Here is a 27,245-nt window from a genome sequence, read left to right on the forward strand (position 1 = left end):
TAAATATACTTGAAAACAACATAAATTTATTTATTGAATTCTGAAGTTCTCTCTTTCTAGCATTTCAGGATAAATGGCATCATTATTTTATTAGTCTGGATTAATAAATTTCTGTGCAAGTGTTCATTTTTAATGTAATCTTCTCAAAATATATTGTAACATTTAATTTAAAAGTCAATTCTACAAATAATCTCTTTTTTCTCTCTCTCAGGGATAGGTCATCATTAAGAACCATTAATGTAACTGAAATATCATTAGAATTTTCAGATTTGGACTATAATGTTGAATATGGTGCATATGTAACAGCTAGCACCAGATTTGGTGATGGAAAAAAAAGAAGCAATCTTATTAACTTTCGGACACCTGAGGGAGGTGAGTTCTTACTCTTGTCGAGCAGGTAAAAGAATACCCTCCCTAGACAAAATAAATGTTAAATATAAATATATATTATTAAGCCTAATATCTACAATGGTTATATGCAAAACTGCTTTTTGGTCACTTTCTCGCTGTGTGATAATGGTAAAGTTAGCTGATCTCTCTGTGCCTCAATTTCCTATCTGTATTATGGAAACAATATGGTACCTACTTCACAAGGTTCTGTGAGGATTTAATGAATCTATATTTGTAAATGCATGCAGAACAGAACTGGATACTTAGTAAACATTTTATGTATTTGTTAAATGAGGCAAAATAAAATGCACAAAGCTCTCTGCCATTGTTCTCTATTATTTGATTTAAATATTCTAAGTTAGAATTTCATATTATGTATTCTATATTGGAAACGCGTTATAATGTTGTTTTTAAATCCAGGGCAAAATGCATACTTCAGAGCTAAGATATTAATCATAAGATAATCTTATGATTAAGAATCAGTCTTTCCTCTGCTTGAATATTGCTACAGTGTTAGAGGGATTGACCAGTGAGCCTTTGGGATTTCATTTCTAACTTGTAATTAGATAGTATTCCAATTTAAGGTTTTTTTTTGTTTGTTTGTTTGTTTGTTTTAAAAAACAGTTATTACCACTCATCAAAGGCAGGTAAAATTTAGAACATTTCAGACATTATTTAAAGCCACTAGTTCAGTTTTCTGTTCAATTTCTTTTTTTATAGCACCGAGTGATCCCCCAAAAGATGTTCATTATGCAAATATCAGTTCTTCATCAATAATTCTCTTTTGGACGCCACCTTCAAAACCTAACGGGGTTATACAATATTATTCTGTTTATTACAGAAATACTTCAGGTACTTTTGTGCAGGTAAGACCTGAGTTTTCTCCTAGTTCTTTATTAACATCCTTCAGTTGATGATGGTATAGACTGGGCACAGTAGAAAAAATAATTTATTTTACATTGATAATTATCTGTCGTCATTTTATAAAGCTCCCATTGACAGGAAAATGTGGTGGAGAAATGTCAGATATATTATCATCTCTCTATGTATGTGCACACACACATTTCTATATTAGCTTCAAAGGTATTATCAACAATGAAGCTGCCACCTATTTAAAATTATGTATAAAAATATGGCCCTTAATTCCACTCTTCTAAGAAGTATTCTCTAAAGAGTTGATGGTTTCATTTACCCTCATTTATTTCTCAACTAAGAAAAATTTTTTTTGTTTGTATACAATATAAATACCTTTCATGTTTGGATATGTTTGTGTGTTTTTTATTTTTAAAAACTGTTTTCAATTATTAGCTAGAGTAGTATAACTATTATTACTATTATCAGATATAATGAAAACTAGAAATGTGGTTAACTTGAAGTATGCAAGGTACTAGGCTCACACACTTAGCACATGGACACTTTCTAAGATATGAATGATAATATTAAATAGCTAAAATGCATTTCGTTTAAAAATATTTTTTTCAGCAGAATTTATTTTTCTAAACTAAATATTTTACAGAACTACTATGTATTAAAATAATAATATTGGACTTGTGACTGAATCAGGATTGAAGAAAGATGGACTATGATATGGAAAACACTAATTTAGAAAAAATCGTGCTCTTTACTGATAGACATTATGGATTGTATGTTGGTTGTGGCTCTGGCCATTCTTATTTCTCTGTATCATTTTGAGCAGGAGAAGAGAATTAAGTCTTAGACATTCCAGGTTGCCTGATCCTATTTGTGACTGACAACCTAGTTTTAGTTACTAGAGTGAGTCCCGTGAGCAGCAATCTCTGGGCCTAGAACATGACTTGCTGCAGTGCATCTGTAGTCAAGTTTATGCTAATGAATGGGGTCAGAGCAGAACTTTGCAAGCCATCTCAGCACTAACCCAGCAGTGAGTAAAACAAAGTCCAGAGGTTGGTTTGGTTTTACATTCCATTCTAGGCCTTAGGAAGAACTAAGAGGGAGGATCCTTCCCACCCCCTACTCTGTATGTCAAGCAAATTTTGCGGCACCCTTTGTTCTGCTCTATTTGAGGAAGAAATATGGGGATTAGTATATAATGTATTAATATTTGCTAACTATAATGCTGTTTATACATTTAGCAATGTTATTATGTCACACAGGTTATTGGAATTGCAGATTTTTCTTCTTTCACACATTTAGCAAAAAATTTGCCAAGTGTTGTCAGTAATTCTGAATTTTATCAAAGCTTTTGCTTCTGTACAATTACTTGATGGCTTAGTTATGATTCTATTTAGCTTCTCTTTCTCTGTATCTAAATAATCAAGTGTAAACATCTCATTGTGGTTTCAACATGATGTTTTGTGCCTCCTTATTCAAACCTGGGTATATAAAACAATCTCATTTGCAATTTATCTATCTTAGACAATGTAATATTTTATTAAACAATCTTGCAAATGCTTTTCCGTTTGACAGCTGCCAGGGGGCAAAAGCTAATAATGTCAAACATTTATTATATTGTTTGAAGTTCATCTGTGCTTTAATTTCTTCCTACAGTTAATGTTAGATATAGCATCAAAATCTTCACTCCCTAGTTTTCTATTTTGGATTGGCAGAATAGAAGAAATCTTCAAAATCAAAATTATGTAATGGAATAAGTGTATAACTTATTTTCTTCCTCATGTTTTTCCTTCTTCTTCCCACCAAGATTTATAGAATTATCTCTCGCATGGCACATCCTATTTTGCTTCCCAGCCTTGGTATCTCATACTTGTCTTATGCTCCCTTATGCCATAACAAACAACAGGAAGAAAAGGGTCACGTGACACTTAACTTCCCATCTCCTGAAGTCCTCTGCACTGTATCATGCATAGGTTTAATGCTCAATAAATAGTTTAATTGAGCCCGGCTGGTGTGGATCAGTAGTTGAACATCTACGCAGGAACCAAGAGGTCATAGGATGGATGCCCAGTCAGGGCACATGCCCAGGTTTCAGCCTGGATCTCCAAGTAGGGTGTGTGCAAGAAGCAGCTGATTGATAATGTTCCTCTCTCATGGATGTTTCTATCTCTCTATCCATCTCCCTTCCTCTTTCAATAAGTCAATAAAAACATATTTAAAAAAACAAGCATCTTCCATCCCTGCCTATCCCCTTACAAAATGTATTTTTAATTGAAAGGACATAAATTATTTTAACAGACCAACATTATTTTCAGTACTTACAGATAATTTGGAGCACTTGAGTTTCTAGTGATCTTTTCTTCTTATTCTAGGGAAGTTAATCTCTCTACTATTACTTGGCAATCCCCATTCTGCTCTCAATTGTTGCAAATTGTGTTTTATAAAGTGTTTTAATGCTTCTGCATTTTAATTTCTACTCACTCATGTCATATGCTAGACATTGTCTTAGTATATTACAAAGTGCAAAATAAATACTGGGTGATGAATCAAATTTGAAAAGTTTTTTCTAAATACCTTCTGACTACATTTCTATACACAAAAGACTAAACCTAAATTAGATCATTTGAATCACAAGATTTTCCTCTCAAAATAAATAAAGGAATGAAATAATTTAGATAATTGATTTAATTCTAAATTTGTTATGTCTTTCATGTCTATGCACACTCAGTATAAATAACTTCTGGCTGATTAAAAATAATTTGTGACTTAATTGTCATCAAGGTCATATAATAGGTAATCATAATAAATTCTATAATAAATAAAAATTAAAAGTTACACCAAAAACTGTTAATATTTTATATGGTACTTTATATAAGCTTGTTATTCTATGTGTTCAGTAGATGTGTTAGATGATATTGAAGTTCACAAATCATATTTTGTGTGAGATTTTTTTGTCTGCTCCTAAATAAATCACCACAAAATTAAAATAGATCTGTTATTACACTCATTTTTCTCTTCTCCCTCAAATATTGGCAAAGGAATCTCAAAAACTTGATGAATTTAATTTGTTGATACAGTGTAAAATCATTCTAACTATAAATTTTAGTCAAATTGTTTATTCAATGTTATTAAATTAAATGACCTAATTGCCATTTGTTGATTTTTGTTATGTGCAGACATGGTTTTAATTGCTTAATGTGCTTCATATCATCTGATCCCCAAAGTTTTCTGTGAAGTAGAAATGGTTATTTCCATTTTATAGTTGAGGAAGAAGAAGATGATTTCCCAGAGCGATCGTGCCAGAATGAAGGCTGGTTTATAGAACTCTAAGTAAAGGTTTTGTGAAGATGGGGATGATTTAGATTTCTCTATGTAGATGAACATATTACAAATTTATTCATACTAATTGCCAAATGTTTTTTGTTAAAAGTCTGTTTTATTTTAAAATTTATTTTTTGTGTATGTTTTGTATTTAATATTTGCTCAAGAGACAATGATCGCATAAATTTCCCAATAATTTAAACAGTGCGTTGGGACCAATATAACTAGGAGTCAGGCCTGAAATTTACAAAATTTCTCTTACTTTGCATATAAGAGAGTGTATCTAACTGACTTCCTCTCTTCCCCAGGATTATAGAGAACAAGAAGACTCATTAAAGATGAATAATTATATCTATCTAGTTAGTTAATAGAGGTGAATACTTTCATAATTTTTTCTTCTTTAATAGGAAGGAAAAATTAAAAATTTATTGTACTCTCAAATTTTAAAATATATTGTTAACATTTTGAAAAATACTTGAATGTTTCATAAGAAAAACTAATACTCTCCGAAAAGGTGTAGCATTTTCAGTCAATCATTGGACCTTCATTGCTAAGAGTTTTTTTTCTCTTTGCTGTTCTATATATTGATTTTGTAATAAAAACTGCCACTATGGATTCTTCTTTTAGTACAAACATATTTCCAGTTTAATTATTGCAATAAAATGTCCTATGTTGATTTTCTTCAAAGATTGACATATTAAAATAATGAGGCAACCAATTCATGAAAAATTATTTTTGAAATGTTCATGTATACCAAAACTATATTCTGAACAATTAAAACAATATGTTTATTTTTCAGAATTTTACACTCCATGAAGTCACCAATGACTTTGACAATGTGACCGTATCTGCAATAATAGATAAACTGGCAATATTCAGCCCCTATACATTTTGGGTAACAGCAAGTACTTCAGTTGGAAATGGGAATAAAAGCAGTGACATAGTTCAAGTATACACAGATCAAGACAGTATGTAAATGAAAAGTATTTATTAATATTTAATAAGATTAACTTAAAACTTTATAATTATTTTACAACCTTCTATTTGAATGTATTCATAGTAAGAACTACATTTTATTTAGGCACATTTAACTAGTCATTATAGAAGTTTGAAAATGCATTTAACATAGCTATAAAACTATTACAATAATAATAATAGCCTTTCTCTTCATATAAACTGCTACCATTTATTCATGAAAATTGTGTTGCTGTTATCACTTCAAAGGATGTCACAGCCATCCGGTTTGGCCATGAAAAACCATTGTACACATGGATGGGTTTTCTAATAGCTACTTGCTTATTCATTTGCTTTAGGAAATACATTTTTTCCCCTCTAGCTGCTTATTTCATTTCAGTCTTTTAATCCACATAGGACTCTGTGCAGTTTCTTTGTTTGTGTTGTGTTTTTGACTAATATACCCAGAATATCTTTTTTAACCCCAAAAGTTTCTTGTATGCAGCTTCTGCAGAGTCTTGTTTGTGCTGAGTATTCAGAAAACTATAACAACTGAAACTCTCAATGTTTTTTAGGTTTCATCTTTGAGACGATAATGATACATGGATCATTGCTTATTTCTTCTTATGGTTGTAACTTTTATTCATTTTAATATTATTTTGCATTAGTTTCAGCTTTGCAGCTTATCGGTTAGACAATTATATACTTTACAAAGTGTTCTTCCTGATACTTCCAGTACCCATCTGGCACTATACATAGTGATTATAGTATCATTGACTCTATTCCCTGTGCTGTACTTTACATCCCTGTGACTGTTTTGTAACTACCAACTTGTATTTGCTCATCCCTTCAACTGGTCCCCCAACCCCACCTGTCCACTTTTATTGAAGACTAGTCTCATATTGAGAAATGGTATTGACCTCTACTGCTGAGAGTAAAATTCCATGTTTATCATCTGAAGATTATAAGTTGACAGACTATATCTATGAGAAGTGAATGCTTTCCTTGTTAGAACAATCTTTAAAAAGTTCACAAATTAACCTGCAGAATAAGATATGATAAAATATATGGAGATATTTGTTTATATAGACTTTAACAAAAGTGTTTTAACACAATATGTGGTCAATATCATTTCAGGCATTTTTTAAACTCAGATTTCTCCTAAGATTTTTACTTATGACTTTTTATCAGTTATTTTAGCACCATGGATAATAAACATGTTGTGTGCACTGTTCCAGGCAAGAGGTTCTAGATAACTTCATATACAAGAAGGATAATATTTGGAAGATAGAAACCAAAACATTTTATAGCTAATCACATTGTTGCTATATTTAAATATATGTATACATACACATGCATACATGCATATCTACACACTCATAATCTCCATATTGTAAGAAAGAAAAGCCAAGAAAATATTATAGGAAAACAGCTCTCACATCTAATAGATGTGTGAGATGTCAAGACTTAGTTTGAATGATTTTTAATATTATTTAGAGGATATTTTATAGTAGATGATATTTACTGTATGTGCATTTAAACAATTTAAGAACTGATTATGCAATAGATGCAATAGGTAATTTTAACAATTACCCTCAGTTTGTGAATTTACTTAAAATTATTTAGGGTGACTGATAATTTTTATATTTTGCACACTACCTGTCATAGTACCTGAAGGGCCTGTTGGAAACCTGACTTACGAGTCCATTTCGTCAACTGCAATAAATGTAAGCTGGGGCCCGCCACCTCAACCCAACGGGCTCGTCTTCTACTATGTCTCCCTGAGCTTACAGCAGACTCCTCGCCACGTAAGACCACCTCTAGTTACATATGAGACAAGCATGTATTTTGATAATCTGGAAAAATACAGTGATTATCTATTAAAAATCACTCCATCAACCGAAAAGGGATTTTCTGATACCTATACTGCCCAGCTACACATCAAAACTGAAGAAGATGGTAGGCTGGATCCTTTTAATTGTCTATTAAACAGATTGTGTTTTTGTTTTTTTAATTTATATTTCTTTCTGACAGAAAACATTATTTTTATAATTGTATAGATTATTAGTTACCAAGTAACGAGCCTTTCAATAAACACAACAAGCTCTAAGTTTCTTAAAGTTTAAATAATTAGATGCGAATAAAATGAAGTCCCATTATTATTAAAGCCTTTTTTTGAATGCTAATTCACTTTTGTTTCATTTAATATTCTTTTTTTCTTTTATAGTCCCAGAAACTTCACCAGTAATCAACACTTTTAAAAACCTTTCCTCTACCTCAGTTCTCTTATCATGGGATCCCCCAGTAAAACCAAATGGTGCAATAATAAGTTATGATTTAAGTTTACAAGGACCAAATGAAAGCTATTCTTTCATTACTTCTGATAACTATATAATATTGGAAGAGCTCTCACCATTTACACTATATAGTATTTTTGCTGCTGCAAGAACTATAAAGGGACTTGGTCCTTCCAGTGTCCTTTTCTTTTACACAGACGAGTCAGGTAAGCCAGAATTCATATTTCTTCCAATGCTTCACTGTCACAGCCCTTGCTCTCTCTTTTGAAAGGAACCGCATGGAAAATGAGAGGAGATATGATTGTCTATTTGTAACAGGTTTACAACTGTTCATCCACTTTGCTTAACTTTTATTCTTTTTCTTATTTAATTTGGGCTTCAGAACGAAGTGTTCTGTTTAAAGTTACTTTGGAACTACTGAGTTCCAAAAACATCACTATTTATGCTATTGGTTCCTGAAGTTAAAATATGATCATTTTGTACATCTTTCTTAACTAGTGACTTCAAGAAGCAACAGTCACAATGATATTTTTATGTTAAAAAATCATGAATATAAGTTTTATAATGTGTTTTCCTACAGTGCCTTTAGCACCTCCTCAAAATTTGACTTTAATCAACTACACTTCAGATTCTGTGTGGCTGCAGTGGAGCCCGAGTCCTGTCCCAGGCGGTATTGTTAAAGTATATAGTCTTAAAATTCATGAACATGAAACTGATACTATATTTTATAAGGTAGGTTGATTATGACAGCATATGTTTATTTAAAAAATTCAGAACATGCATGAAACTTTTGGCATGCAGGGAGAAAATGGATTGCTTTCAATGAAATGAGGGCCATCTTTGAAGAAACCTTTTTAGTTTCCTGCAATTGAAAGATGCTTATGGAAAACACAGAAAATACTTGCCAGATAATGGAAGCCAAAGAATTCATACAATGATTAACTTAGAATTTCTAATTTCCGCATGTCTACATTTTAAGAAATAATTGCACCATTTTGTGAATGCTGGAAAGTACATAGTAAAAATTTTTCCAGACTAACACCTGTTATTGCCTGAAATGTAATATATTTCTATATTACATCTGTTGCTTAGAATGATGTGCCAAGTTAATGGTTTTAACCTTTTCTGAAAACTGTTTTTACTGGACTTCTGGTAATCTTCCCTGATAGCATATAATCCCACACTAATTGGTATTTTAAGAGGTACCATTATCTTTTACTTGAAACACTAATTAGTTTGCAACACTAAACACCCATTCCCTCCTTCATTTTTAGGTTTCAGAATCAATGAAAACTAACCAAAGAACTGATGTAGCAAAGGGACTGAAATATACTTCTATGATTTCTAGCATTTAATTGCCAAAATATGTTACAATGCATGACATTTATTTCTTTAAGTGTTCTTCTCCTCCCCCCCCCCCCACCAAAGGCAAATTGAAGCACTGGTATGCTCTTATTTAGTTATAGCAAGAAGTATATAAAAAAAATTCCGCAGTAAACATTGTTGTTATATGTATTTCAATTTATTGCTGATGGTAAATCATTTTTATAGTGTATCTAGCTTACATAGGGAATAGTCAAAGCCAAAATTTATGATTAAGATTATATCATAAGAAACAAATAACTTCCTTTCTGGAAATCAGTGTATTACTTCAAAATCTGAAAAGCTGAGTAAAATTTGAATTATATTTAGTACTCCATAAATGTGGACTCTCTTTCCCAAAAGTGTGAAATTATATTAATGACCCCAAATCTCTAGCCCTCTGATATCTATCTCTTTTCTAATTTTAACATTTTCCAACTTTTAATTTGCTTTGGCTATAGGTGTCACTGGCAAATAGGTATTCAAAGGGGGAAATGAACCATTTTCTTAATGTTATCTTGTTTGTAGGATAATGTGTATGTGTGTTGGAGCATGGGTGTCTATGTGCGATCTTTTCTTCTCAGAACAGTGATCTCCAGCATCGATGCCATGACCAGGAAGAGTTACTGCTCTGCGTTAGACAAGTTGCTTAACCTCTTATGACTCAGTTTCTTTAACTGCCAAATGGGAGTTATAAAGATGCATACCTTTAAAAGTGATGGTTAGAAGGGAGGATCTATAAAAAAGCACTTAGGACTATCCCTGGCATATGATAAACATGTTAGCTATTGCTATTATGCATAGTTATAAAAAGAACAAAATATCCATCCGGAAATGTAATAGCCCTAAGTGTAAAATGATGTTATGTCGTTACCTGATTACGAAAATAAACTGTATTCTAATATTTTTAGACATTCTGTCTCTCAATATGAATACTACCATTAATATCCCACTAGCAGCAAAATATAATTTTTATACTGTAAAGTATTGATTATATAGTTTTGGGGTGGATAACATATTTTTTTTGAAAATCTACTACTTTTAGTTCCTCTTCTTACATCTATTTCCTCTTCCTTCATTTCTCATGATCTTGTTTTCGTTCAAATTCCATTAGATGTACTCTTGTGCCACCCTTTTCCTTTCTTGACATCTAGTTTACTTTATCTAGTTTCCTCCCACTGTTTTGTTTTCCCTATAAGTATATTTTTCTATTTTCCTTTCTATGTTTTCACCCAGCCCTGTGCCACAACAGTATCAGTTTCTATTACTTTTTATCATTATTTTGAGTTATATGTGGGCTCTTGGAGGCAGAATAACTGCAGAGCCACTCCACGTGTCTCTGCCATGCCAGGCACTCCGGTGTGATTCCCATGGAGATCAAGAAGATCCAGGTCTGCAGATAACTCAGGCCGGTCCTGCACCCTGGAGTCGTTTATTCAGTGCAAAGTTCTTTTAAAAGATGTTTGGCAATACTCCTCACTTATGTGTCCGTTTTACTGTTATTCTTGTGTCCACCTGTTTTCCATCCACTCACACTTTCACTGTAGACTCTTGAGTTCACTCACTTCTCTGGGTACCCGCCCTTTCTAACCAAAATCAAAATTTACCTACACTCTCTTTAAGTTTTTCTTAGTAGTAATTATTTGTAGATTTCTCTAATTAATGTTAAAATTCCTTAATGACAGGGGGCATGCTTTATATATTCTTCAATATGCTGGTTATCTGACAGTGTGCTTTTAAAATAGTAAATGTGAAACAACTAAAGGAAATGGTGTAATGTAGTGAGTTCAAGGACTTGCCAGAGATTAATTTAAAATATGATTCTAAGTACCCAAGAGTTAGTAATCTTGCTGAATTTCTGTTACTGAAATATTTAACAAATAAGTCCAAGTGTTTATATTTGGGGTCAGATATAATGCAGTATTCTTAACATTGTACCACACAGGATATTATCTTTTTCTTTACATAAATGATTAATCTTAACTGCCCTCTTGGTTAGGATAATTATCTTTGAATGAAAATTTCATACTCAATGGTAAAATTTTCTATGAGAAAACATATTCTTTCTTGGGCACCTGTGTTGTTTTCTTCCTTATCTCTTTTTCCTTAGGTCTGTCAAATAGGAAAGGTAGAAGTTGTTTAGAAAAACTCATCATTAAAGCTTCATAGGAGCAGAGATTTTCTTTTAATTCACTGCTGTTTCCCCTTGTTTAGAATATAGTAGATGATGAATTAATTTATTTATAACAGAATATTATTGGGTATTTAAAATGAATTTAGATGAACTCAAGAAAAATCAAGTATCTATGACTACCTGTAAGCTCGATTTAAATTGAGGACCTTAATTTTGCTATATTTAAAGAAAGTAGGATGTAATTCCAAGTAAGAATCTGGGATGCAAAATGGAAACAAAATAACCTAGTTGTTTAAGAAATGGCATTAAATGAGATTCTTCTTGCTGAATGCCCAGTTTATCCTTGCATTATTAGCTGTGCACTGCCTGCACCACAAAAATATTTAACATTTTAAAATTAAAATATCCAAGTTTATTAAATCACTAGAGGCCTGGTGCACAAAATTCATGTATAGGGGGTGTCCCTCAGCCCAGCCTGCACCCTCTCCAATCTGGCACCCCTCCAGGGATGTCTGACTGCCTGTTTACACCCGATCCTACTCAGATAGGGCCTAAGTGGGCAATCAGACATCCCTCTCACAATCCAGGACTGCTGGCTCCCAGCTGCTCACCTGTCTGCCTTCCTGATTGCCCCTAACCGCTTCTGCCTGCCAGTCTGATCACCCCCTAATCATTCCTCTCCCAGTCTGTTTTCCCCTAACTGCCCTCCCCTACAGGCTTGGTCACCCTTAACTGCCCTCCCCTGCAGACCTGGTCCCTCCCAACTGTTCTCACTTGCAGTCCTGGGTCTCCCCCCAACTGCCCTTCCCTGCAAGCCCAATCATGCCCAATTTCCCTCCTCTCTAGTCTGGTCACCCCCAATTGTCCTCCCTTCCAGGCCTGGTTCCTTCTAACTGTCCTCCTCTGCTGGCCTGATTGCCCACAATTTCCCTCCCCTGCTGGGCATCTTGTGGCGTCCATCTTGTGTCCACATACGGGCAGTCATCTTTGACCACACGGGGGCAGCCATCTTGTGGGTTGGAGTGATGGTCAATTTCCATATTATCTTTTTATTACATAAAATTATATAGGATAGAGGCCTGGTGCATAGGTAGGGACTGGCTGGTTTGTCCTAAAGGTTGTCCCAGATCAGGGTAGGGTTCCCTTGGGGCATCTTGTAGCCTAGGCAAGAAGCCTAGGTGGATTACAGGCTGGCCAGGTCCCCAGAGACCCAAGTGGAGGCCCTGGTATCTGGGATTTATTTATCTTCTAGAAATGAAACTTTGTAGCCTTGAGTGGAGGCCTGGGCCCACTAGGGCAGATGGAAAGCTTGGCTTCCTCTATTGCCAGGGGCCACCCAAGCCTCCTGCTCTCTCAGTGGCTGCAGCCATCTTGGTTGGGTTAATTTTCATACTTGCTCCTGATTGGCTGGTAGTTGTGGCTTGTTGGTATAGGGGAGGTACAGTCAATTTGCATATTACTCTTTTTTAGATAGGATAGGTTAAACAAGGTGTAACTGGAAAACATGTCTTCCAGTTATAAACACATTTATGATGATGCATTATGATTAATTTTTTTTCCTGCTTTTCAGAATATTTCAGGTTTTCAAACTGAAGCCAAGCTTGTTGGACTGGAGCCAGTCAGCACCTACTCTATCAGCATCTCTGCCTTTACCAAAGTGGGAAATGGCAATCAATTTAGTAATGTACTAAAATTCACAACCCAAGAATCAGGTTAGACACAGCGTCTTAAATCAGCTAAGATGTTTTTAACCCTTTTCCTTTCCCTTTTTCAGTTTCTGTGATAAAGTATTATTTAATAGTTCACTCAAAGGGAAGTTGAATTTTAATTCTTTAAAGCTAGGCTGGATCTTGTTTGCTATCAAATACATGTGTTTATATGCATATACTCACACTTTTGTTTTCTTTTTGGAAATTGTAATGAAAGACTAGTTTAGGAGCAAATTAGAATCTATATATCTGTGAAAATTACTTACTTCCTAAGACCACACAACATTCTGTACCCTGATTGGTAAAATAATAGAACATTTTCAACTTTAAGAGTTATAATATCTGCTGATTAGTTCATAGTTTTTAGTTTCAATCAGTGAAATAGATGTTCACAAAACTCAGTTTTGTACATTAACTTTAAGCAAGTTATCAAGTGCCTCTTGTTAACATGTTTTATGAAAATATTGTGATATGTTTTTTAAAAAAAAGAAGTAAATAATTAATGATATATAATTGCCAGAGCCCTAGATTAGATGTGAAATTGTTTTTTTCTTTAACTTTAAATTTCACTCATTCTATAAGTATTCTCCTGTAGTTCTGATGCCCATATCTTCGAGAGGAAGACAAACAGGTTTGAATCAGGGGAGTTAACCGTAAACAAGTCAAATTTACTTGACTATTATTTCAATAACTATGATTTACATAATGACAGCTAGTGTTCCTTTCACTACTTTTTTGCAATCTATGAACTAACTGTATTCTAGCTTTCCTTATAGCATCCTCTTTTTTACCGTAATAGGATAAGCTATGCTGACGTTAGAGGTCACCAGGTGATTCAACATTTCCATGGGAAGTAACCAGTCTCTCCAGTCTGCAGTCTCTGTCGTGGGCTGGGTATTTATGGCTCTTTAACCAGGTCTACCATAAATAGAGCACTTCTGAAAAATGGGGTTACTTCCAAGTGAATTCAGGGAAGTTATAGGGAAACATGGACATAATTATAAACTAAGACTGATTTTAAATCTTCCCTTCAATGATTTTTATAAAAGTACTACAGAATCAGGTCTTCCCAATTCTTCCAAGGAGGCCATCTTAATATAAAAGCACCTCCCTTCCCCCGCCTACATTGCTTACATGTTTGCTGGTACTGTTAGACCCAAATGTGCCATATTAGGGAGGCACCCAATATCTTTGTTTTGTACAAAAAAAGTTGTCATAATAAAGTATTTCTAAGACTTCTCCTTCCTGATTAAGAAATAAAGGAGCAGGTTTCAGTCACTGCCTGAACTTGAAACTATGCAGTAGCCTCTGACTATGCAGTTTTTAGGATGTGATTGTGGCTTTGACCTAGGAAAATATTAAGGGAATGCTTTAGTATTGTAAGGATTAACATGATAACAAAGAAATAGGCCAACTGCCATTTAATTCAGCTAAAAAGGGGTCACATATAATACTTTCAACAATAAAGATTTTTAAAAAGGGAACTTTTTGAGCACAAATTGAAAGACTGATATGTTAAATTTTTATTTTATGTCTACTGGATATGATTTTATATAGCAATCACATAATTAAATTATTTATCTGCTACATGTGTATAAATATTAACTTTATCTCTTAAGTTCCAGATGTTGTACAGAACATACAGTGTGTGGCAACTAGCTGGCAATCCGCTTTAGTGAGGTGGGACCCACCCCAAAAGGCAAATGGAGTGATTACATATTATATGATAACAGTTGAAAGGAATTCTACAAAAATCTCTCCCCAAGATCACATGTATATGTTCATGAAACTTCTTGCCAATACCTCATATGTCTTTAAAATAAGAGCTTCAACCTCAGCTGGTGAAGGCGATGAAAGTACTTGCAATATCAGCACGCTACCTGAAACAGGTAACTAATCTGAAACAGGTAATTTACCTGGAAGAGATAACTAATCTGAAACAGGTAACTATTCATAGATAATGTCTTATGTTTGTCAATATCATTGTAATTTTTATAACACGTTTATCTAAAGATATAAAAGAAATATTGAAAAGTGCAAAACATACTTTTTTTTTTATCACGTTATGTTACCAGGTGTGTTGTATATTGACTCCTCTTTACAACACTGGGAGATCAAAACAGGAAAAAAGAGAGAAAATCTGTTTTACTGTGTTTCCACAAATATCTGTTTCTTCTTATCCAAACTCCAAACTTACTGAATTATGTTTTATTATAATTTAAAATAGGGAATGAATTTGAAAACTTTTGTATTTCTTTCTTAATTTATTTTATGAAATTCCATGGCTGCAGTGTCAGACTCACTTTTATATGTTTCCTTCCCTATATGCCAGGTTTTATTCTTTATATTATTTGACTAAAAATATCCATGTCACTAAGGCCTGGTCTTCAAAGAAAGCTCTCATTCTTTCTAACAGTGGTCCATAGTATCTCCTTCATCCTCCAAGTTCTCCAACATGGAGCAGACTCATAAAGATGAAAACCTGGTTTCTTCTTGGTAACACTACTTCCTTGGAGGTGTTCCCTGGTGGAGACTGCGGGTATTGGCATAATTATTTACCTTTGACACATCCAGGTCCTTCATTTTGGAAACATCTGTTAACCCTTTCTTTCTTTCTTCCTTTCTTTCTTTGTTTCTTTCTTTCTCCTTTTTCTCTTTCTTTCTTTCTTTTAATTAGTGTCACCCAGTTGTTGTTGTTTTTTTGTGTGGGATTTTTTCTTCTTCACTTTTTAACCCTTGAGGTTATGAACTGCAAAACTTCAAGGTATGGAGTACCTTCTCCCTGACTTCAGCATCCAATCAGCATTCTTTCTTTCTCATCCTTCACATGTGACATCTCTTCAGACGCCTTTGTTTTCCCTGTTCAGCTACAATGGATACATTTCAACACATTTTTCTTGATCCTTAGATTTCAAACCATGTAATTGGAACTCATCTTCAAGGAGATTCCCAAATCTGAGAGGATCCCCCTGTTTGTTTTAATTAGATCTTGGCTGATGAGTAATGCTAGAAAAAATAGAAATAGTTCTACCTTGTTCAGCTATAAACTCACCTTCTTGAAGTCTCCCAGAGACTTCACAGTCTTCTCTGCATCCCTTGTGTACACTCCATAAATTTTCCATAGGAAATTTCTACTCCCTTTCTGACTGTATTCTACTCACACCATCATCCATATTTGATATTATCACTCATTTTACTAGAAATATCAAAGATACTTATTTGCTCTCCTTCAAGTTTTACTCATACCTTCATTTATACTCTCCAGATATTCTCTCAGCAATGTCATTGCCTTCTTCTTTTCAAGAATCTAGCTGCTCAATTTTGTTTCAATCTCATGTCTCTCCTAGAACATTATTTAATCAATTTAGTCTCTTCTGCTTTTTCTCCCTTCTCTCTTGTGCATGCCTGCACATCTCCTCTCTCTCTCTCCCTTTCTGTCTTTTCTTCTCTCTCTCTCTCTCTCTCTCTCTCTCTCTCTCTCTCTCTCTCTCTCTCTCTCGCTCTCTCTCTCTCTCTCTCCTCTTCTCTTCTCTTTCTTTGTTTCTCTTGTGCGCGTGTGTGCGCGCACACACACACACACACACACACACACACACAGAAAATTTCAACTGAGGACTGGGTTAATATATCACCACCAAACATATTCAAAATGGAATTTATGTTGGATGAATTCTTCTCTTTATCAGTTTTCTATGCCTGTTATTTATAATAATTTGGACACCATACCTCATATTTTTATGTGATTTTTTTCTCTCCTATATCTTCTATATAAAATCAGATCTCATCACTCCAATCTCTGCCATAGTTATGCAACTTCCCCCCTCTTCAACTTGACTGTTCCAATCTTATAATAGACCTCTGCTCTTCCTGTGTTAATACTCTACACTGGCCTTATCACCCATATTCATCTAGACTGCCATCAGTCTTATTTTTCTACCCACTTACTTTGATTAAATTGGCTCCAATATGAAATTTTGAGGATTTATGTGTTGACAGTTGGAGTTTATTATCTGAAGGAGAGAAATTAAATATGTCGATTTGGTTATCTGAAGTATAGCGGTAGGTGATAATGAAAACATGTGTAGGAGATGTCCCAGAACACTCCCAATGTTTTATTTATTCCCAGAATTCATCACCAGTTAGAATCTGGCTTCTGTCTAGTTTTTCATCCTTATGTCCCTCTATTGCATCTCTTCATAAAGCTGATGCCTCTAGCCAAACTTTATGGACTAAACATTGCTTATATTCTCTTCTTTAAACATGCTCAACACTTTTTACCATCAGATTGCTTTGCTTTCTTATATTGTCCTTCTCCCTTTCTATGTCACAAAAATTATATTAATTCTTAAAAGTCCAGCTTAGATGTGTTTTCTAAGTCTTCAGTTATATGTGAAACTTTAAGGCTACATATTTCTGGACTTTACCTCAGACTTGCTAAATAATAGCCTCAAAAGATAAAACCCAAGTATCTGTATTTTTAAGCATCTCTCCAGGTGAGCTGATGTTCTGCACATTTTGGGAACTACTGGAGCAGATTAACAAGGAACTTGATGGCAGGTGATATGTAGCAGTGAGAACAGGCAAACAGTGTCAGAGAAGTCCAGAAATGGGTGACAGGTGTTTCCCCGTGGGTGGGAGACACATCATTGCTATGCACAGTCCGGGAAAAGAAAATATGTTCCAATCCAGGCAGGTGGTCTGCATCGGGGTGGTCTAGCACCAGGTAAAATAGTCTTGATCATTGGACAGGGGCTGAGTTTTAGAAAATGGTGAAAAAATAGTATTTCTGAGATAAATGAGAAACTCAGGACTCCAACAACAAAGTAGATGACTCATTATTACTGAGTCCACTGGAACACAAGGTGATAGCTTAGTCACAGTAATGAAACAGAAGTTCAGTTAGTAAAACTGATACACATAAGCAAATTGCAATATGAACTTGATGTAAAGATGTCTGACCTTAAGATTCAGGTCTTTTCAAAAATAATTTTAATTAAAGATTTGAATTGGATCTTAACTCAGGATTAAAAGGCATCAGGAGTGGAGGTTGCAGGAATTCTTAAATTAATTAGGCAAATATTAGACACATTGTACAATGTACTATGTTGTTCCTTGCTACCAAAGACATATGGCTCTCTGAGTTTAGACTTCTGATGCCCTGCAACAGAATATACATCTCTGAGGGCCTAATCCATACCTAAGAAATCAGAATTTGGAAATTAAGATTTACGGATCTTCATTTAAGCAAGATATGTGGGTAAAACAGTGCTGAAGTTTGAGAACTGCTCTATTTCACTGTTACTCTGTATCTGGAGACTGTCTTCTTTGTCTTCATTTTACTCACAGCTCCTGAGAGCCTTGGGCATTATAAGGCACTCATGTTTGTAGTAGAAAGAAATTATTTTTCATATGAAATTCATAATTTTTCATAAGGTTTTTACTCTACAGCAATATATTATTTCCAAATAACCATAAGGCAAAATTGCATTTTCTCTCAAGCAAATACAATATCTATTTTTTAATTAATAAGAGTCATTCATATGAAACAAAAATTAATTGCTGCTTCAAAATATATTTATTTTTCCATCTTTAAAATGAGGATTTTGGTCTAGTTTGTAATTATAATTATTAGGGAAATAATTTGCTTTTATCTGGATTCATGTGAATTGTTTGTTAATGAGAGAGATGTTAGTAAAACTGGAGATTCATTGTTCAGAATGGAAACAGTTTTATAGCTGTTACAAACTTGTAATTTATGGTGGTCTAAGATTAGTCACAGTGTATAGTCAGCTCTGAGTCACCGGCTCTGTGCTTATTTTTGACATAAAGTAAAGTCAAATTTGACTCACTCTCTCACTGCCTACTGTTTGACCTTAGCATTCCTTTCAGGGATTTTTGGGCATTTTCCTCAGTATAAACTTGCTCATATCTGAGCACAGTTATACATGCATCATGACCATTGAATTTATGAGGAGATTAGCATTTGGGGTCTAAACTGGTTCCATTGTCACAGTCAAACATGTTGGAATAGGGCAGGTATAAATGAAGGCCCCTAAACTTAGTACTTTTAACAGAATTTTATGTCACAAAATATCAGATGTACCAATAAAAATATTATAGCAAGTACATGTGTCTATAAGACTTAACTTTTAGAATCTCAAATTAGTCCAAAATGAATTTACTGATCCATATCATGTTTAAATCTTAGTAAATGTCATGATTTAATACTGAGTTTTAAAAACTTTTTTCCCCCTGGAAGGCAATTTTAGAGTTGGATTTATTCAAAATGTTCCAAGTTCAGTAATTTAGGGAAAAATAAGCATTATCATTCAGATGCCCAAAATTTAATTGAGGTTAAGAGTATTCTTTTCTGTGTTAATTTATTAGCTTTTTGTCCAATAGAAGATATCAGGTATCTGTAGGGACCCACTGGAAATCTATTGAGCTTGCAGTTATATTAATGATATACTATATATATATATATATATATATATATATATATATATATATAGAAAAAGTTCATATAGCCAATTGTTATCCTTCAAAAAGTATAATATATTTGTTCTGTACTTAATTTGGAGTCCTATTTTGTGGATTTTTCGTAGCAGTGCAGAGTCTACTGGAAAAACTGTAATTATAACTAAATCTGATCTCCATTTACAAGATTTTAAAAATATTTATGTCATTTATAAGAATTCATACCATTCTTAAGTACTCTTTAATAGATTGTGTGTAGGTGGTAAAAGTGCCTCTCAGAGGATTGCAAATCATTATACTAATTCAAAAGTTCACTTTTCCCTTTGTCTGCCTCCCCCTGACTTGTTCTTCTCACCTATTTCCTTGGTTGAAATGAGAAGTCAAACATGGAGGAAAATTGCATGATCCTGTTTGTTCTTAAGCAAATGAATTGACACATTCTACTTACCAGTTGGTAATTGCTAAAAGCACAAAAGCCATTAGAGTGCCTGTCACAGATCAGAGAGAAACAGCTATTAGCATTGCTACTCTAATTGAAATTCAAAGGTTTTACAAAGTATATTTCATACAGACTTAATTTTTAAACATAATACTTTTCTTAAGAATGAACATCAGATGAGAACTATTATCCCCTTTTATTTTATCATTTTTCCATTACCATTTATCTCCTATATACTCTTTTCCATCTCCACTTCCCCTTCTCCTCACAGTCACTATACTATTATCCATGCCTCTGAGTTCTTTCTCTCTTTTTTTCTGTTTTGCTAATCTCATCATTCCACCCCACCACCACCAGAGCTATCTGCTTTCTATCTATGAATTTGTCTCTATTTTGCTTGTTAGTTCACTTTGTTCATTAGATTCCACATGTGAGTGAAATCATATGGTACTTGTCTTTCTCTGACTGGTTTATTTCATTTAGCATAATGTTCTCCAGGTGCATTCATGCAGTCCCAAAGGGCATAATTTTCTTCCTTTTTCTGGCTGCATAGTATCCTTTGGTGTAAATATGCTATAGTTGTTTTATCCACTCATCTACTGATCAATACTTGGGCTACTTCAAAATCTTGGCTAGGCTAATATATAAAAAGCCAGGGGCCGTCATGACCAAAACAACTGGATGGACAACTGAACAGCAGGCTGCATCATGGGGTGACCAGGCTGGCAGGGGGGACAGTTACAAGTGACCAGGCCGGTGAGGGGGGGTGGGCAGTTAGAGGTAATCAGGCAGGTGAGCAGTTAAGAGCCAGTGGTCCCAGATTGTGAGAGGGATGTCTGGGATCGGGCCTACCCTGGCAGTTGGACAACCCCCAATGGGTCCCAGATTGAAGAGGGTGCAAGCAGGGCTGAGGGGACCTCCCCCATGCATGAATTTCATGCACCAGGCTTTTAGTTGTAAGTAATGCCACAGTGAACATAGGGGTGCATATATTCTTTTGAATGAGTATTTTGGGTTTCTTTGGATAAATTCCCAGAAGTGGAGGTGCTCAGTCATAAGGCATTTCCATTTTAAATATTTTGAGGTAACTCCATACTGCTACACCAATCTGCATTCCCAATCTGCATTCCCAGTACACAAGGGTTCCCTTTTATCCACATCCTTGCCAGCATTTGTTGTTTATGGACTTATTGATGGTAACCATTCTGACAGGTGTGAGGAGATATCTCATTGAGGTTTTAATTTGCATTTCTCTGAGGATTAGTGAGGTTGAGCATCTTTTCATATGTCTATTGGCCATCTGTATGTCCTCTTTGGAGAAGTATCTTTTACACTTGTAGTGTGGTGGACATTTGCCAATATGTACTCACTGATTATTATGTGCAGGCTCTATTGAGTCTTGAATGTCACTGGTGATCTCTGAGCTGCATGACCAAACAACTCCACCATTATTACAAAGACATGTACAATAAATATAAAGCAGTTAAATACAAAATTATATAAATATATTAGTTGTATAGATTAGAGATCTAATCAAATGGGAATTCAGGAGTAACAGATTTTATTGAAGAAAGTAATGAAGTGAAATAAGAACTGGATGTTGCTCTTTGGTAGCTTCCAAATTGCTTTATAGTAAAACTTAGACTCAGCAACTTAATTGGAAGATAATGATATGTTATTGATCCTTGAATTTCATAGGCAGTTATGCTTCATGTTTAGATCATCTGATATAGATTAATAAAATAGCCATGTGTTCTAAATTTTTTTTTGTTCTTTAACATGCTGTGAGAAAATGTCAACTATGCATCTCAAAAAAACATTCTTATTTTTATTTGAGCTCTTTTAGTTGGTGGAGTTAGGGAGATCTGAAGATTATGGGTATGCTAATGCACTCATAGTGAACCACCCTGAAGTACCATCATTATTGATGAAAACAGTGAAATTAATAGATAGAGGAGAGTAAATAGGAATCCCAAGATACAAAAGAGGCAACACTAGAATAAAGGAATGTAATACAAGGGTTGGGCTGAATTGGAATTCTGACTATAGTAGAGGGCATTGTATTGGATAGAATGTAAGAAGGGAGGCAGGACTTACTCTGGTCTTAGTTTTATATAACTGCGGCAGAAGTTTGAATATAATATCATAGAAAATTGGACTTTCTACTAAATTTAGAATAAGAAATAATATAAGTAACTCAAAAATTAGGGATGTTTTTTTACTATTTTCCTCAAACACTGTAGTAACCTCTTTAGATGGAAAATGATTTGTTCATTTCATATTTACTGAGCCTTTCAAGTCACAAAAATTAAATTACACAGTCATTTCAGTGGCCCATAAAACTCTTTACAACTCAACATTTTCTTTGCTAGTTAAATATACGTCTTCTTCTTCATCTTTTGAAATTTATCCTCACATGCCACATCTTCAAAAAGGATCTGACTTACTTATGATTGAACTTTCTTCTATTGATAGCTAGAAGTTTCTATCCCTTTTCCAGCTCTATTTTTCTGTACACATGCCATGTGTGTGGATCTGCACTCATCACAGTGCATGCTCAGGAGGATAGGACTTCTTCTTTGTGTAGTTCACTCTTATTCCCAGTACCCATAAAAGTGTTTGGCATACAGTGGTGCTCAATAAATATTTTATGAATCAATCAATCAATACACAGGCCTCGAAGAGTGATCAGTACAATATGTATACTTCGGGTACGTTAAGTAGAAACTTTCAACTACAAAATGATTTTTATATAATTATGTGATAAAATATCTAAGAAAGGCATGCCTTATGGGGTACTTTTTTAACTGAATGTTTTATTTTGAGATAGTTGTAGATTCACATGCAGTTATAAGAAACAATACAGAGAAATCCTGTGTTCTCTTTATCCAGTTTCTTTCAATAGTAATATCTTGCAAAGCTATAGTACAATATCACAAACACAATTTTTATATAGATGCAATCAAAATAGAAGATAGACTCATGAGAATAATCCTTCATGTTGCCTTTTTATGAAAACACATAGTTAATTCATGCCCACTCTCCTAGCAATTTCCCTTATTTTAACTCTCTGACAACCAGTGATTTGTTCTCCACTTTCCATAATTTTGTCATTTCAAAAATGTTATATAAAAATAGTAATAAGCTGAAACTGGTTTGGCTCAGTGGATAGAGCATTGGTCTGCGGACTGAAAGGTCCCAGGTTTGATTCTGGTCAAGGGCATGTACCTTGGTTGCGGTCACATCCCTAGTAAGGGGTGTGCAAGAGGCAGCTCATCAATGATTCTCTCATTGATGTTTCATACTATCCCTCTCCCTTCCTCTCTGTAAAAAATCAATAAAATATATTTTAAAAAATAAAATAAAAATAGTAATAAGAATGTAAAGTACATCATAAGAGATATAGTCAATAATATTATAATAACAATGTATGGAGCCAGGTGGGTATGTGAATATTGGAGGGACACTCTGTACAGTATATGATTGTCTAACCACTATGCTGTGCACCTGATACAAAATAATATTGAATGTAAACTGTTATTGAAAAACAAAATTAAAATTAAAAATAAAATAATAAAATGTACTTTAGACACAATGAAGAGGATTTGAGAGAAATTAGGATTTTATAGTTTTGTATTGCTGGATGTTTTTTAGAGTAAATTACTATGGTTTCCCAATAAAAAATAATTAACAATTGGTAGATTTTAGCAGTTACACACAAGGCTGTGAGGAAGAGATTCCCTGCCAACCAGATATTTCAATTCTCTCAAATTTCAGTTTTCCCACATACTATCCTTGAAATAGGGATAATAGTACTTTCCTTATATGGGTCTCATAAGGTTTTATTTTTTTCTCCTGCTTCTAGTACCCGCCAATTAAAAAAAGTAATTTAATGTAAATACTTTTTGCATTGATTTACATGCTCATGTGATTTTCTCCTCTAATTTGTTAACATCATGGATTATAGTTATTGATTTTTAATATCAAACAGCCTTTGTCTCTGGAATCAACCACACTTGATCACGCGGTGTGCTTGTTTTTATATATTACTGATTTCTATTTGCTAATATTTTGTCCAGGGTTTTTATATCTGTATTTATGTGGAATATTAGTTTGCAGTTCTGTGGGTTTATTTTTCACTATCTTTGTCTAGTTTGGATAAAGTAACACTAGCTTTATAATATGATTCTCTTCTAATTTCTGGAAGAGATTGTGCATGATTGGTGTTAATTCTTCTTCTTTCAACATTTGGTAGTTTTCCAGTGACACTGTCAGGCCAGGGGATCTCTATTTTGTGGAGTTTTAAAATTCCGTTTAAGTGTTCTCAGGAGACAAAATTGAAGCTGAAATGTGATGTTAAATCAGTTGCAAAAAGTGATACTTCTAAATAATCCATTTGTTAAAAAGGAAGTCTCAAGAGAAATACAGTAAACTAAAATGTATTTAATTGATATGAAATGAAAGTACAATAAATAAAAATGTATGAAATATAGTTAATAGATTAAATAAAGGAAAACTATAGCACTCAATGCATAAATTAGAAAAGAAGAAATACCTAAGATCAATAATTTGTTTTCTCACTCGTCCACTAGAGTCTAGAAAAAAAAAAAGGAAGATAAGTCCAAAACAAGCTGAAGGAACAGAATAATAAAAATAGAGAAACAAATGAAATTGAAAACAGAAAACAATAAGAAAAATCAGTGAAATAAAGAGCTGTTTGTTGAAATAAATAAAATTGACAAACCTCTAGCAAGCCTGGCTAAAAAGAGAGAGAGTGAAAGAGAGAAAGAGAGAGAGAAGACATAAATTATCAATAGTTAGGGATAAAACCACCACAAACATCAAAAAAATAATAAGGGTATCATGCCAACAACTTACATACATAAATTTTATTTCTTGGATAAAAGGAACTCAAATCTCAAAAAGCATACCTACTTCAGCTTTCCTAACATGAAATAGATGATTTGAATGGCCCTGTAACTATTAAGGTCATTACCTTTGTAATGCTTTCCTTTGCTACCACTCTGGTAGGGGAAGGGCGGTCACCTCTTCATTACTGTCCTATGGAGGTCGAAATCCAAGTTCCTCACTCAGCCTCCTGACATCCAGGGGAGGATGCTGGGTGGGCATGGGAAAGAGACTGCCCAGTAGGTCTCCATTCAGGAGGCCGCCTGACCCTGCTTCATTACTGCTCCCACATGCTCTCCACTGACAGGATGGAGGGGTCTGGTGACATCTGGAAAGGGTAAAACCCTGGCTCCCTATTTTTCAATCTCTGCCCTCATCCTTCAAAGATGGCTGGGGTGCTTCATTACTGCCTGAGGGTGGCAGGACACTACCTTCCCCTTTTGACTTTTTTTTTGTCATGGCAGGAAATGGGATCACAGTTTTTCTCTGTGGTTCTGGGGTAGAGCTGTTACTGTCAAAAGGCTTTACTATTTTATTTTGATTTCAATTTTTTGCTAGAAAAAGAGATCTTTATTGGGGCTTTTTCGGCAGCTGAGATGGCTGACATTTCCAGACTGCTGTCTTCTGGGATATAGGAGTCAAAAAGGAAACCCAGGTAACTCACCACTCTATTGTTCCTTGGGGCTTGAGTTTCCTCATTGCTCTGCCTTCTTCTCATCACCTTTCAGAGCCTTCTTATGTTTGTTTCATATTTAATGCCCGAGGTCATATGTCGTGGGAGAAATAGGGAGGATGCATCTACTCCATCTTCCTCAAAGCAGAAGTCCATTCATGGGAACATATTTCCTCTCTCTCTATAGAATCCTTTTTTATCCATATATTCAAGACCAAGTTATTTAATATATAACTATTATATGAGGTACTAATGGGAAGAATATTATGAAACAAGTTTATTTCTTGTGCTTTAAAAATTTATAAATATATAATTTTAGATCTTCATTAGATCTCTGTGATAATGTCATTCAGGCATTCATTTTACATACATGGGAAATGAAAAAAGAGGTTAAATCTGCTAATGTATTATTACTATTAGCAGAAATTTTACTAATCCAGAATTATTTCTACTATATTATAATGCCTCCCTTACCTTAGAAATGTAACAACTAATTTTAGTTTATTATAATTAGAGTAGTTTTATGCTATTATTTTACAATATCTAAATAGAATCATTATGAAGTGGGGGGAATTTGGGTCCATTATACAAATTTCCTCATAAAAGTATATGCTTACATTGTAATTATAATTACCCAAATATGTATTTAAAATTCAAGAAAACTGAATTTCTATTCTCAAATATGTGCTTAACCTTTACTATTAAAAACACTATTAGTTAACATGATAAGATCTGTAAAATACTGAAGCAAAATATATCCTGGGAAAATTTTAAAGGTGCTGGACATCTCTCCCATTTTTTAGCCTGGATCAGTTCCAAAGGTGTAATGTCTAGCTATTATGAAATTGTCTTAGGTATCAAATTCTAAATTATAAATTTAAAATCCTTTTACATGTAATTCCTTTTGCAAGAAAAATGAATTTGAGTTACTCTGCATAATTCTTCTTGACCCACTGATGCTCTAATACCTTGCATTAAGTCGACTCTAGGCGCCGATTCTTTTCTTCTTCCCAGCTCCAGATAAAGCCAGCTGTTCTTCCAGCAGCATTTTTATTAACTTATTTAGGAACTGGGGCATATCTTATTACACTATTTTCCATTCCTGTTGTATACAGCTGTACCTGATACTTTTCATAACAGCCCTTACATATCAACCTCCTCTCCATTCACCCCATTTTTTCTTATTCTCTTTTACTTTCCTTTTAAAGTAAATTAAGCATGTGCATGTAAAACCCATCTCTCCCTCCTTTTTTCCCTCCCTCCCTTCTTTCCTTCCTTCTTTCCTTCCTTCTTTCTTTCCTGGTAATAATATTATTTGCATGCTTCAAGAATGTGACTGTTGTTTCTATGAGATTATAAACTTCAGGGGAAAATGTTTACTAATGGTATAAAAACTCTCAAATGTAGAATAAATGAATTTTAATGATAGCAAAATTTTATTAATACTAACTTAATTCAGTTTAAAAATCAGAACAGTATGAATGTAAAAAAAAGGCTTTGACTATAAGGGAATGCACATTATTGTTAACCTCAAAACAATGAATTTTAAATGTTTCATGGTCTACAAAAACAACTTTGATAGAGGAACCTACTTATAAATATAAAACATGCATAAATAGCAGCCACCATGTTATTAAAAACTTCCAAAATTCAAATAAAAAGTAACATTTCTTCATGTATTAATATCATCATTATAACTTGAATTTTCACA

At 34.0% G+C, this 27,245-nt stretch overlaps 1 protein-coding gene across 1 annotated transcript in view; it reads left to right on the forward strand.

Moving 5' to 3' along the window:
• Positions 1-27,245, forward strand: part of PTPRQ (protein tyrosine phosphatase receptor type Q) — a 248,128-nt gene that overhangs the window by 117,823 nt on the left and 103,060 nt on the right. The window contains exons 35-42 of the mRNA XM_036457041.2: positions 212-372; positions 1,111-1,256; positions 5,381-5,549; positions 7,204-7,494; positions 7,763-8,038; positions 8,413-8,564; positions 12,899-13,040; positions 14,657-14,926. Of these exons, the coding sequence (XP_036312934.2) occupies positions 212-372; positions 1,111-1,256; positions 5,381-5,549; positions 7,204-7,494; positions 7,763-8,038; positions 8,413-8,564; positions 12,899-13,040; positions 14,657-14,926 (1,607 nt within the window). The remainder of the gene's footprint in view (positions 1-211; positions 373-1,110; positions 1,257-5,380; positions 5,550-7,203; positions 7,495-7,762; positions 8,039-8,412; positions 8,565-12,898; positions 13,041-14,656; positions 14,927-27,245) is intronic.

The sequence above is a fragment of the Pipistrellus kuhlii genome, unplaced genomic scaffold (genome assembly GCF_014108245.1).
Source record: "Pipistrellus kuhlii isolate mPipKuh1 unplaced genomic scaffold, mPipKuh1.p scaffold_m20_p_3, whole genome shotgun sequence".
Classification (NCBI taxonomy): domain Eukaryota; kingdom Metazoa; phylum Chordata; class Mammalia; order Chiroptera; family Vespertilionidae; genus Pipistrellus; species Pipistrellus kuhlii.